This window comes from Paramisgurnus dabryanus, chromosome 1 (genome assembly GCF_030506205.2).
Source record: "Paramisgurnus dabryanus chromosome 1, PD_genome_1.1, whole genome shotgun sequence".
Taxonomy (NCBI): domain Eukaryota; kingdom Metazoa; phylum Chordata; class Actinopteri; order Cypriniformes; family Cobitidae; genus Paramisgurnus; species Paramisgurnus dabryanus.
In genome coordinates, this window is record NC_133337.1 from 47,251,623 (window position 1) to 47,265,765 (window position 14,143).

Genomic DNA, 14,143 nt, shown 5'->3' on the forward strand with positions numbered 1-14,143 from the left:
TAAAGAAATTAAAACCCTCTAGAGATTAAAGTCATTAAAATGTAAGAATAAAGTCATTATTTTAAGAGAAAAAAGTCAGAATTGACTAAACTGAATATTATTTTCGAAGTCAGAATTGACTAAACTGAATTTCATTTTCGAAATTTTACGACATTATTCCCGTAAAACAACGCCTTTATTCTCGTTAAATGAAGACTTTATTGTTGTTAACTAACGACTTTATTCATGTTAAATAACGACTTTATTCTTGTTAAATAACTAATTTATTCTCGGTAAATAACAAATTTATTCTCGGTAAATAACAAATTTATTCTCGGTAAATAACAAATTTATTCTCGGTAAATAACAAATTTATTCTCGGTAAATAACAAATTTATTCTCGGTAAATAACGACTTTATTCTCGGTAAACAACGACTTTATTCTCGGTAAACAACGACTTTATTCTCGGTAAATAACGACTTTATTCTCGGTAAATAACGACTTTATTCTCGGTAAACAACGACTTTATTCTCGGTAAACAACGACTTTATTCTCGGTAAATAACGACTTTATTCTCGGTAAATAACGACTTTATTCTCGGTAAATAACGACTTTATTCTCGGTAAATAACGACTTTATTCTCGGTAAATAACGACTTTATTCTCGGTAAATAACGACTTTATTCTCGGTAAATAACGACTTTATTCTCGGTAAATAACGACTTTATTCTCGGTAAATAACGACTTTATTCTCGGTAAATAACGACTTTATTCTCGGTAAATAACGACTTTATTCTCGGTAAATAACGACTTTATTCTCGGTAAATAACAACTTAATTCTCGAAATTATATTTATTCAGACTTTTTTCTCGTTAAATAATGACTTTATTCTCGTATTTTATTGACTTTAATCTCGAGATGGATTTATTTTTTATTTTAGCTTGGCCCTAATCCTTCTTGGTAATTTTCTTCACTAGCCGTGCATTTAATTTTTTTTTGCCGATACACGAACCCTTCTTCGATTCAATTACGATTCAATTTAATTAATTTATCTTTATTTTTATATTATGTGCCTAGTCAAGCAGTTACATTTTTACTTACAAATGCAACCAAAATATATAACATGAATATTTATCTAAACTCTTTGAAAATGGCACAATCTCTGTCCCAATTGGAACATTTACAACAACATAATGACAAAAATACACTTTTTTAAATAATGAAAAATTAATAATGAGGGGAAAAATGTCACAAAAAATTAAGCTTATGATGGCAAAAGCCAACTTCTTATTTTGTGCCAAAATGTGCAAAAGTGACAATCACTGAGATAGTTTTAGAAAAAGATTAATTAATATAAAAAAGCTGTTTAAATTAAGCATTTGATCTGTCACACAACTTCAGATCTAACAGTCAAACAAAGTGCTGCAGTGGTCTCTTTTGTAAGATTTTTATCACCTGACAATATCACCTGCAGTGCTAAACACACGCTTGTCTTCTGTTTCTTTCGCTGTGTTTTCGCTGCTACAACCGCCTTTTTGCTGCATCGCATTCACTTGCTGACACTAGCAGATGAAAATAAACAAAATTGTGTGCTTCGGCAGAAATGCGTAGATGGATGTTACGTCAAGGAATGAGGATGTGGAGTGTGAAAATAAAGATACCTCATATCGATTTTTCATGTGTGGCATCGATGCATCGGAACATTAGAAAAAAATTAAAACGATGTATTGATCTATACTGATGTATCGTTACACCCCTTATATATATATAATATATATTTATAAAAATTATTATTATAATATATATTTAGTAAACATGCCTTTTAACAGTCATGGAAGTTTGGCATGACTTCAGTTCTTCACCTATCCATAAAAATCTGTGATTTAGTCGACTAGGCCATGAAAGATTGACAAAATTATCAATTGAGGCCTATAAGGAAACCCAGTCAATTTTTCTCACACATCAAGGCACATTTTCCCCAAAGGCTTCCTTCCAGTGTCCCAGTTTTCATGCTTGCAAGCACATTAGCATTAATGGCATGTAGGGCCAGAGTGCTGACATTACTTCAACTGATCACATGGGTGCAGCAGAGACCAATGAAATATCCCAAGTTAGACTAACACGACAGACTCCATGGCAAGAGAGAATGCAGATCATCTCACAAACATCAAAAGCCCAGTGTGAACGCAGCATAACAGCACATCAATCCAGTTATTTCGCAGACAAACCAGACAAATAAGGTATCTTCATTTTTTCATTTTTATGAAATGAAAAATCTGTTAAATGAAACAAAAAATTACAAAAGAAAGAAGAAAAGCACAAAGCACCTGGAAGCAAACAGTACAGCAGCTTAATGGTCTAGCTAAAGAAACCAGTGTACATACCTCCTGAAGAAAGACAAACGTCAAACCAAACAAACAAATGTGGAAGAAAGAAAACAAAATGAAATTAACCATAAAAATTAACCAACAAATGTTGTAGTAAAATATCTGTCTGTGTAAGTGCGTGAGGCTTGTGTAAAGCCTTAAAGATCTGCGATGTGAGCATTATGTGGATGCGCACGAAGGTTTGTATCAGCCATTTTATATTAGCTTTGGGATGTGAGGTTTCTCTGCAAGTAGGGTTTTAGTTAATACAAGTTCGGCATCTGTGAAAGCCGTTGAATTTCATCCCTCAGTTATAAAAAACAAAATTGTGTGTATGATATACACTAATGATTTATAGATGTTTATGGGGTAAGACGTTACCCTAAAATACTGTACATGCTTATATACAGTACAAACAGTTTGACTATTAAGTCATACTTAAGGATCCCTTTTCCAGTTTGAATCAAACACTTAACTCACCCAGTTTAAGCAGCCAACCCTCACGGTCTGGGTTGAAGAACGTGTGAGTGAGGTCATTGCCATCATCTTCGGGTATCTTGAAGGGTTCATTTTTTATACTTTCATACAGGTTCTGTGTGAATGATTTGAGCAATTCAAGGGTTATGGATGTGGCATTTGCAGTCAAAACTTAAAATATAAATGCTCAAAGAATGCATTTATTACCAATATATTCAACCATCTGTTTATATTTTCCTAAACCTCTGATGAGAAAGTCCAGACATCAGAAAAATATCAGTCTATACTCATGCTTTCTATTTTAAATGAGGGAAACATACATGGATTATGGAGGTGACAAAACGACAACATACTATGTAGGAATTCTGTGAATTAAAAGGCACAAACCAAAAGCATTAATACCCAACAAATGGAGAAGGGATGGCTCTTCAATTTAATTTTTGTATGCGCATTCACAAGGAAATTTGTGTTGTAGACGTGACATTTCTCAGTTTTTTTCATATGACAATACTGAAATGTTCACTTACTTATCTATTGCAAAAAAATGCTAGAAACTTGAACTATGGATGGGTATTTAGCAGTGGCGGCCGGGGACTTCTTTTTCGAGGGCGCACGATGTGAAGTCACAACATGTATGTAGCCATCATGTGTGTGGTTCGTAATTTCAAAATATGTGTTCGGTGCATTGAGTGAACTTATGTGAATCACGTGTCTTGTCAAAATAAGTGCCTGGTGCAGACGCGTCTAAAGGGTTTATGATAAAAGAAACGCTCGCGTTTGCCAGATACTCGCATAATCTCATGCGTAATCAGAGTTTACTGTTAAGGGAGTGTTTTGCGTGAATTTCGTGAATGTGAGCGTCTCTTTTATCATTTTGACGCGTGTGCAGAAGGTACTTATTTTGACGAAACACGTGATGCACATGGTTCAAATGACGCAACAAACACATATTTTGAAAACACAAAAGCAACACACATTACACTGCGAACACATATTTTGATTTTGCGCCCCTTGGAAGAGCAGTCACGAGCCGCCACTGGTATTTAAACCACCAAATATTGACATCTAGTATGGTTAAAACCTTTGCTTTTCATTATAAAGTTGACATTTATATTTTGTTATCTAATACTCTGTCAGGCATGGGACTAAGTGTCCCATTACTTTGTCTGTTTTGGACACTGACCCTCAGCAGGTCTTCTGGTAGATCTCCTCCATCATTGATGCCTCTGTTCATGCCTATGAATCTCTCTGCAGATGGCTTGTCTTTCACATTTGGGTTGTGCAGGCTTGTGTTCAACATGATGATAGCGAATGAAAGTACATAACAAGTATCTGACAGGAAATAAAATAAATAAATAAGTCAAAGGAATTCTTACAGTATGCCAAAAATGCTTGGTGTCAAACCTCTCCAAAAAGTGCATGAATACAACTTTTGCAAGAACTCTCACGATTAAATTTTAAAAAGGAGTGCATTGTATTGAGAATTATTAAAATACTTTGTATTTCAACCGCACTACAAATTATACACTGCAACATACCTGTGGATTGAAAAACACCAGGATTGCATTGACAATAACGCTGGGCAAAGGCTTCCATCATGCGATCGATCTTCTGAGCTTCACCCGGTAACCGAAAACTCCACAGAAACTGTCTGTATAGGGCATAAAGAGAATTTGATGAGTTTGGTTTAGTACTGAATTAAATACTGGTGACTGAACGTGACAGAACTGAGGAAAGAACATGGTGTGTAAAACTACATCTATTCACCTGAGAGCTTGAACCAGGTTAAGGTCTGTAAATTCATGAAGCTCCACAAAGGCATGAAGAACCTGGATGTTAAAATCATCCCTGAAAGACAAAATTGAATTTATGTCAGTTTCTGGAATACCAAACTCTGAAAAGTCAATCTGGGCTTCAACCATGTGTCACCATTTATATTTTAGGATTTTTGGTTACTTTTGCTCTGTGGTCTCTATATTCATTAGTGCTAAGTTAGCATAGCTTAACGGTGTAATCTTGTGAATAAAGTTCCATTCACACCAAAGACGACAACTAAAACTATAAAGATGCAGAGGAACGATATTCCCACTTTCAGAGGTTTTTTCAAGCTCATAAATGATAAAACATTGACAGCCAATCCAATCGAATTTAACTCTTCTCTGCCAATGAGTTTTTACAGCAATCCTTATTTCCGCTATTATCCACAAGGTGGTGCTTTTACCCAACTTATAAAACAGTAAAGCATCCACTGATCCAAAAACAGTAAAAACTCCATGTACCTTGATCATCAATCCGAATTTGATTTCTAATAAAAGTCCCTCACAAAAATTCAATTATCTCAGCTTTTTGTTCCAAAAAAAGGTGGTAAAAAGAGAAACAAATGAAGATTGCAGTGTCCATTCTTTCATTTGACATAATGTTTGTTTATATATTTAAAAAAGAAAATATTCTAAAAGGCATTAAACTTTTGTGAAAAATAAAATGCTGTCGCTGGCTGGCAACTTAAAACAAAAATGCTGGCGGGGAAAGATTTAAAGGGCTTAAAGGCATTCTAAGCGAATCTGTGTGTTGATTTTTGAAATGTGTTTTCAAACAAACTGAGCGTAGTTAACTCCTCCCCCTCCCTTCCGTGCTTTCATGAACGCGCCCAAACCCAACCCCCAAATCCTTCTTGGCGTTTATTGGTTAGAATACTTTGTTATGGTTTCTGGTGTAGGTTTGGCCAGTTTGTTATTATTGCAGTTTGTGGAGGCTGGGCTGTCTACAGAGATCGCGTCTTTTTACAGTTTGATCAGCGGACAAGGAGGCAAGCAGATAGTGAGATGTTCGCTGTATGTAACAAAAAATGTTTTATTGTCTAAAACGCGTGAATTCGCTTAGAGAACCTTTAAGTATTTAATATTTGAAACTGCGGCGAATGAGCTCAAATAAAACGTCATTGATTGTTAGTGTGGGAGCTAAAATAAACAACAGTATACTGAATGAAATCTGTGCATGAAGAGATTTTTGCTGAATTACTGCAAATACGATAAAGACAACATTACTCCATGTGCCACTGAATAACACATCTACTGTTATAAAAACCTGTGTAAACTGGGAATTATGGCTGTGATCCTCCTTCCAGACGTCTCAAATGGGCTTTAAATCTCATGGGGGGATTAGCATTGGGATTACGGACCGTATGTAACTGGCCTTTTCTTCAGTGAGGAAATGGTGCATGTCAATAATATCAATTATCTGTGAATGCATTAACCCACTTTGAGGGTTTGTCCATTAAGCTCCACACTCTTGCGCTTCTCTTACGGCTGTGCCGTGACAAAAATTCACAGTGTTCCTGTATATGTGTGTGTTTGTGTATAAGAGAGAGAGCAGATAAGCTCAGGATTCCTTATTGATTTTCCTAATGTGACACAGAGTATAATGTGTTCGCATTAATCCGGGTGGGTGTTTAGAGGGGTACATACTGGTTTAAGAAATCATAGATTTATCCGTTATCCAAAGGGACTTGCAGTGCATTACAAGGCATACATTTTTTTATTATTATGGGTGCCCCCTGGGTTCGAAACCCATGGTCTTGCTAACAATATGCATACCACTATACAGGAGCACAGACAAAATATATAAAAACTTGCGTAAATGTAGTTTTATCAATTTTGCTTAACACTTCAAGCTTCTTTCAATGATACCTGATATTAAATGACTTATTTAACATCGTGACATGACTTTTATATGCAAGGCAAGTTTACACAAAATCATTTTTTACCTCAAGTCCTTTCATTATTGCTACTTTACAATGCAAAATTAGATTTTTTTCAAGAAACAGTAACATATCATAGCATCTATAACACATCATATGTCTATAAGACTCAAAGTTATGCCAAATAACACTTTATAATTTCAGTCTGTTCATTGCGTAAAGATGCATTGCTTCAAAAGACTATGCCTTTAATGATACTGCAACGTTTCAGTGAGAAAAAATACATCCATCATATAGCATTTTTTCCTGCAGTGATAGGTCCCTGATGGCAAGGCACTGACATTGAATTTCAGCCCATCAATAACTGTGTAAACCGAGCCTTTATGCTAAACACAGCGCTTTCATACGAACACAACCCATCCTGACACAGCTCATAATGGCCTTTGGCAGTAGCTTTTAGTGAGCACAAGCTTATGATCAGTGATGTCATCCTCCCTTGAGCTCTGATTCTAGAAATAGCAAATTTATAAGTCGCAGAAACCCAGATCTGTTTAACTTATCTAGATGTTGGAAATATGTAATGTAGGTAATTTGGTAAATATGTCCCTCACAGTATGGTAGCATCTCTACCATCAACGCACATCATAGTCTCTGTCATTCCTACCTTTCACCCAAATAATCTCCGATGGCGGTCTTGTTGAGGCCCTCACCCTTGTAAAGAAATTGTGCAATATCTTCTTCAGTGTTCTTCAGCAACTCATTCTCTATGAGGAACTGAATCCCCTAAAAGAAGCACCATAAAAACACTATCAGACACTGCATTCAGATTACTGTACTGTATGTTTGCCTGTAATTCTATTGGACTGATGTTCAAGTAGGCTACCATACTTGTAAATCTAGTTTCATTTCTCTATTATCGCTTTCTGAACTTCAACCCATGTGTCTGGATTTCTGAAAACTATTTTAATTCGTGGTTGCATGATGACTAGCAACACTTATGATAATGTGTGCACCCACACAAGATCAAAGGTTTGAAGAAGAGAAATGAGAATAATTTTTCTGTAGTAGGGAGTATTTGCAATTCAAACATGGCTAAAAATTGCGGAAAAGTTTGAGAAATGTAAATTAAAGTAAAATAAAATAAAAAGCATGCTTACCTTTTTGGGGTCCATATTAAATTTCTTGCGGCCCATGGCCATCTGTTTACTCCGCTGCATATTTATTCTGTAAACAAAGACGGGGGTCCATTTATTTTAAGCGACCAAAAAGTATTTTAAAAAGTACAGTATACATTTTTAGCAGCATGTGTGCTTCTTAACATCGAACCCTTGACTAGATGGCTTTATGAATGTGTGTTTCTGCAATCTCAAGGTAAAGGAAAGCTGAAATGGGGAAAGTAGGTTTACAACATTAACATCGCCTACGATTTGCACAATTCAAATGCTCGTAAGAACTTCTGTAATGACATCATTATGTATGTCATCAGTCAAAAGCATGATGTTGTGAAATGTAATCTAAAAGGCCAACGTCTGTATTAAAAGGGCCACCCATTGATGTACTTTCCACAGGGGTCACATGACATCACTCAATTTCGAGAGAAAAATTGAGAGGGGGTGCAACAAAAAGAAATGACAACAGAATTTCATAAAAAGGGAAGTAATGACATGAAGCATTTGTCCTGAAAATGGCTTTGTTAGATGCAAATGGTCCCCAAGTGAATCAAAGTGGCCATTCCTGTGAGGTGATTCATGTAAAATGGATGAGCCTCATAGGTTGATTCAGTTTGATGTATATGCTAAGAGTAACTCTGTTTGGTCTGGGAATATGGGTCACTGCAGTCAGTATAAAAGTGCATTAAACGCGGTGTAAAATTCATTAATTTTAATTTTTTTTACTTTAATGGAAAGTATACATGAGAAGACTGACTGTATGACTAACATGTGCGTTTACATTGCCCAAAATCCGGCACAATCTAAGTCAATTTACCCAAATTACCCCCTTCACCAAAACGCCTGTACATAATTCACCAGCCTCGCCTCCCAAAAGGGGCACTATCATTAAATATTTAAATGGGATGGAAACGACTAAGTATGTGTGTGTGTAATTCCTCTGTGTGTGCTTGTAAGTAATGGAGAACATGCTTGTGTGTGTGTGTGTGTGTGTGTGTGTGTGCGTGTGCGTGCGTGCGTGCATTTTATACACTGGAATTGATTGAAAAAAACAGGTGCTTGGAATGGAGGCAGACTGGAATGAGATTTTGTCTAAATAGCTGTTTTATGATTGGTTTCAATACACAATAAAGAAAAGGTATTTTGTTTTTGGGTTAGAACAGATTTGATTTTGACAATTGTGACTCCGCCATAAAGTCATTTTAAGTATGATTTACTGTTTCTACATAAATTCATCTTACATAATATAAAGAACATATTTTCATATTTATATGACCGTAATATCTTTAAAGGGGACATTTTACAAGACTTTTAAAGATGTCAAATAAATCTTTGATGTTCTGAGATTACGTATGTGAAGTTTTACCTCAAAGTATCATATTACACATACATATCACATTTTAAAATTGCCACTTTGTAGGTGTGAGCAAAAATGTGTAGTTTTGGGCGTGTCCTTAAAACGCAAATGAGTTGATTGCTGCACTAAATGACAGTCCTGTGGTTAAATAGTGCAGATTAAGGGGCAATATTATCCCCCTTCTGACATCACAGGGGGAGCCAATTTTCAATGACCTATTTTTTCACATGCTTGCAGAGAATGGTTAACCAAAACTAAGTTACTGGGTTGATCTTTTTTCAAATTTTCTAGGTTGATAGAAGCAATAGAGCCCCAATCCTAGCACTTAAACATGGAAAAGTCAGATTTTCATGATATGTCCCCCTTAATATTGACTGACTAAGGTAGGAAATCAATGTGAAATCACTGAGTGAAATCAAACTTTAAATCGCTCCTAATCTCATTATTAACCTGGATTTAACAGATTGGGACACACATATATTTTTCTTTTTTAAAGATGAAATGATATATCAGCCAATAATCAGTATCACACGAAACAAGCACTTATTTACACTCTCAGCTAATGGCCAATAGTCTAAAAATAGCTTATAGTTATTGCCAATATATCGTGTCATTTAAAAGTGAACAGGAAAATTGAGCTCTGTGTATAGAAAATGTAAAGAAACATCACTAGTTTATTGTTCAATATTAATGGTCCTTATATGAACGATGAAACATTAGAAAATGTAATCTTCAGAATTTAGTTAATGCAAGTTAATTTAACCACTAAACTATCTGTATCGGCAGATATCAGTCTGAATAATCGTGTATCTTGAAAATTTTTTGATATCGGTACATCTCTAATTTTTTTGGTAGTGTATTATTTATTTAACAGTACAACCAATATTAATAATAATTATCAAACCTTTCTTGAGTGGAGCCAAGACTTTCGATCTCATTGGTGACCTTTGCTATCTCATCCTTGAGCCGCTGTAAAAAATAAAACAAGGAAAGAAACAAATGAGTCTATCACAAGGAGAGCTGAAGATGGTGTTGTCCTCTGTCATTCACTTCAATGTCACTAGTGATGGAGAGCTCTCAATGTAATGCAATTAACACAGAGAGCATCACAGATATCTAATATGATTACCAAGAGTATGAAACATTCAATCATGGCCCGGTGTGGCACCTGCACCAGATATCAAGATGAAGTGGTGAGAATGGAGGAAGAGGTAAAACATGAAGATAGGGAGAGAGATAGAGAGAGCGAGAGAGAGCTACAGCATAATTTGATTTGAATTGGCCACACCCACAAAATGACATTAAATGAAGAATCTGATTTACAATGACAGAAAGAGAAATTACTCGCACAACCAAATGTCCACACAAAGATAGGAATACCAGTAAATTTTTGACCGTGTGGGGACATTTTGAGGTCCCCATGAAGAAACAAGCATATAAATCAAACACAATGATGTTTCTAGCAGAAAGTTATCTGTGATTATTGGGGTCAGGTTTTGGGTTAGGGAAAGGGAATAAAATATACAGTTTGTACGGTTCCATCTGAAATGTCCCCACAAAACATAGAAACCAGAATGTTTGTGTGTGTCATAATAGCACTTAGCCTCTGCCATCCATCTTCCTGAACCAGCTCGTGCACAGATCAATACGGCTCATATTACCAATCCACTACAGATATGCGAACACATACACTGTGGATGCTGGGTTAACACACCATCCCTAAGACTTATAGCACCTGAAAAGGTCAAGCAAGTTCCCTTTTAACACCTGACCTTCCTCCGCTATACAGGTCAATAAATAGATTCACAGCAAGATCAGATGTAACAGCTTGACCACAACAAGTGCTTTGGTAGCTCCATAAAACAGTGTGTTAAAGAGATCAATGAGTTTTAGGGAGGTTAATCCCTGAAGTCTTAAAATCTAGAAATTGAGTTAAGTACAACCACACATTCGTGTTGACGTTCCTTATATTCTCAATCTTATATCAATGCAGGACACGTCACAACCATGTGTCTCATCATGAGCGGGTCATATGAAAACTGCACATGCAGAGGGTTGGTTATTACAAGTGTCAGTCAAAAAGCCTCTTCATGTCTAAGTGGGCGGGTCTTGGCCTGAATAACTCCTGAACTGACTCATATTGTTGACAAGCAAAGGCCTGGATGTGAAACCAGTGGCTGCATATCGAAACATTAAAGAAAGAGAAACAAGGGGGATATATGATTATAGTCTACTAGACTGAAAGTTCCAATAAGAGAAGAAAGTAGACAAATGTCTGCATCCACAAGGATAAAAATAAAGGTCATGTGGTCATGATAGTGATGCGACCGTTGCTAGGTGACACTTGCCATAAAAAGGTAACATGTAAATAAACATTACAAGTTGTCAGCCCACACCTTTCCATTTGTTCTGTCTTCATGCAACGCATTATAATATCCGTCTCCTGGCAACGGCTGGAATTTCCAAGCTGGATAAAAAGAAATCAGGAGTGTCCAGAGGGACTCTACTGAGAATGTTGAACGGAGTACTTTGTTGTTGACGTGAGCAACTCACCGATTGCATCACCATTATAAACAAGAGCACCCACGTAACTATTCAGTTACTAAATATAATATTTACTGTATTAATAATAATGCTATTAATGTTTTATGGAAGGAAAAGTGTAGTGTGACTTAAAGGGATAGTTCACCCAAAAATGAAAATAATGTAATTAATGAATCACCCTCATGTCGTTCCAAACTCGTAAGACCTCCGTTCATCTTCGGAACACAGTTTAAGATGTTTTAGATTTGCTCCGAGAGCTTTTTGACCCTGCATTGAAAATCTACGTATGGTATACTGTCCATGTCCAGAAAGGTAATAAAAACATCATCAAAGTAGTCCATGTGACATCAGTGGGTCAGTTAGAATGTGTTAAAGCATTGAAAATACATTTTGGTCCAAAAATAACAAAATTACGACTTTACTTAGCATTGTCTTCTCTTCCATTGTCTTCTTCTCGTCTGTTGTGAAGTGCATGTGCGAGACTAAAGTCATGTGACTGCAGTGACGCAGATGACGTGTTATCCTCAGACATGTTTGCGAAGTTTTTTTCTTAAACTTACAGTGTGTGTCTCCCCCTCAGACTGTAAACGAAGCCCGGGCGCACAAAAACAAAAAAACAGCTAGGGGGCACCAGATAACACGTCAGTCACGTCATACATCATCCGCGGACGAGAAGACAATGCTGAATAAAGTCGTAATTTTTGTTATTTTTGGACCAAAATGTATTTTCGATGCTTACTGATGTCACATGGACTACTTTGATGATGTTTTTATTACCTTTCAGGACATGAACAGTTTACCATACATAGATTTTCAACGAAGGGTCAACAAGCTCTCGGACTAGGGCTGGGACAACGCTTCGACGTAATTGACGACGTCGACACAAAAAATACGTCGACGCAAAATATGCGCGTCGATTCGTCAGACCCAAAAAGACGGCGCCATTGAGTAGTAGCAACGCGAGTGGCTCCAGTCCACGCCGGCTTCACAGCAAGTGTGAGCAGTGCGTAAGCGGCGCATGTTTTTTCAGCGCCCATGTTAACAAGCATGCACCCTGCCGCATGAGGAGCGCGAGCTCGCGGCTCTGTAGCAACAGTGCTGCAATCGTTTCTGCTTGGGTTCTGCTGCGCTGCTCAAGCTCATTTAAAGTGAAAATGCTTTGTTTATGGTTTAAATGCTCGTGGATTGACGTGAAAGAGTGTCATTTTACCATAAAATCATGAATGTGATGCCAAGTGTGTTTTAAACAGAGCAATTTAACAAAAAGCAATGAAATATGTAAAAACACACTGTTGCCAGAAGACTGCGTTTTCATTCACTCTCTGTACAGCAGTAAATGAGTCCTCATCTATCTTAATAAACTTAAGAGAAAGATTTAATAATGTATGTGCTTCTTAAGTCTAATTGTGTTTATATCTGTCATTACATGGACTAGAACAGCACAAAAACAATGTGGATTAAACAAATCAAGTTATAAAAATTACACTGTGTGACCATCAAAAGGCACATTGAAGAGGTTTTGCTCATAAATGCATGCAAAATAAAGTCATTTGAACTTGAGATTTTTATACTGTTACTAAACAGCACAGAATGAGCTGCAAACGCTTTATGAAATGCTACCTCTGACTAAGAATGCATTATTTTGCACTTGTATAGTCTTTTTTAATTTTGAAATTTCAAGAGCAATCAACATATATTGAAATGTTTACATTCAGATATGTAAATCAACATGTAGAAATTGCTATTAGTTAATTAATGGGGAGATAATCGATAATCGAATCAAAGTCGAATCGGACTGATAAAAAGAATCGTTAGATTAATCGATGCATCGAAAAAAAGAATCGCTAGATTAATCGTTTAAAAAATTATCGTTTATCCCAGCCCTATCTCGGACTAAATATAAAACATCTTAAACTGTATTCCGAAGATGAACGGAGGTCTTACGAGTTTGGAATGACATGAGGGTGAGTCACTAATGACATTATTTTCATTTTTGGGTGAACTATCCCTTTAACTCAAGGAATAACAAGCTAAAGACCAACTAATGATCCACAGACGTGCTATCACACACAGCATCTATCAACTTCAGCAAACACTATTTGGAACGACATCTGCAATGGTAACGTCGATAACCGAGAGAGGCCTTCAGGGCGTGCAGCACCCAGCTATGAACAAAACAGATCTGCTGAACACCCAGATGCAAACAAATGCTATTAAGTTCAGAAAGCCAAGCATCGATTTTCAAACTGACCAGTTTTTGTCATAAAAATCAGAAGCTCTCTGGGAAGTGACAGATGTTTACTTATACATGAGAAATAAAGTATTGTCTAGTCTCTTTCACTTGAAAGGAATAACATTAGCGCATAGCTGACCTGGTTCGACTCAGACTACGATTAACATGTCAGGGTGTGTGGGAAAAGTAGGGTGAGCTGTGTATAAATTTCTTAAGCCTTCTTATTTTTTTAAATGTCTGATATCAACAAAAAATAGCACTGGGGTAGTCATAGGTAAAACATGATCAAAATCAAATAAAAGACTACGTTTTCTATCTCTT

General features: G+C 36.4%; 1 protein-coding gene across 5 annotated transcripts in view; it reads right to left on the reverse strand.

Moving 5' to 3' along the window:
- The window catches only part of cyth1b (cytohesin 1b), a 69,082-nt gene that overhangs the window by 4,537 nt on the left and 50,402 nt on the right, over nt 1-14,143 (reverse strand). For 4 of the 5 annotated variants that reach the window (XM_065262553.2, XM_065262554.2, XM_065262556.2 and 1 more), the window contains exons 3-9: nt 9,950-10,014; nt 7,677-7,743; nt 7,184-7,302; nt 4,590-4,670; nt 4,361-4,473; nt 4,006-4,154; nt 2,825-2,937 (exon numbers count right to left, since the gene is read on the reverse strand). In XM_065262553.2, coding sequence (XP_065118625.1) covers nt 2,825-2,937; nt 4,006-4,154; nt 4,361-4,473; nt 4,590-4,670; nt 7,184-7,302; nt 7,677-7,743; nt 9,950-10,014 — 707 coding nt within the window. The remainder of the gene's footprint in view (nt 1-2,824; nt 2,938-4,005; nt 4,155-4,360; nt 4,474-4,589; nt 4,671-7,183; nt 7,303-7,676; nt 7,744-9,949; nt 10,015-14,143) is intronic. The other variant, XM_065262552.2, reaches the window with a different exon arrangement.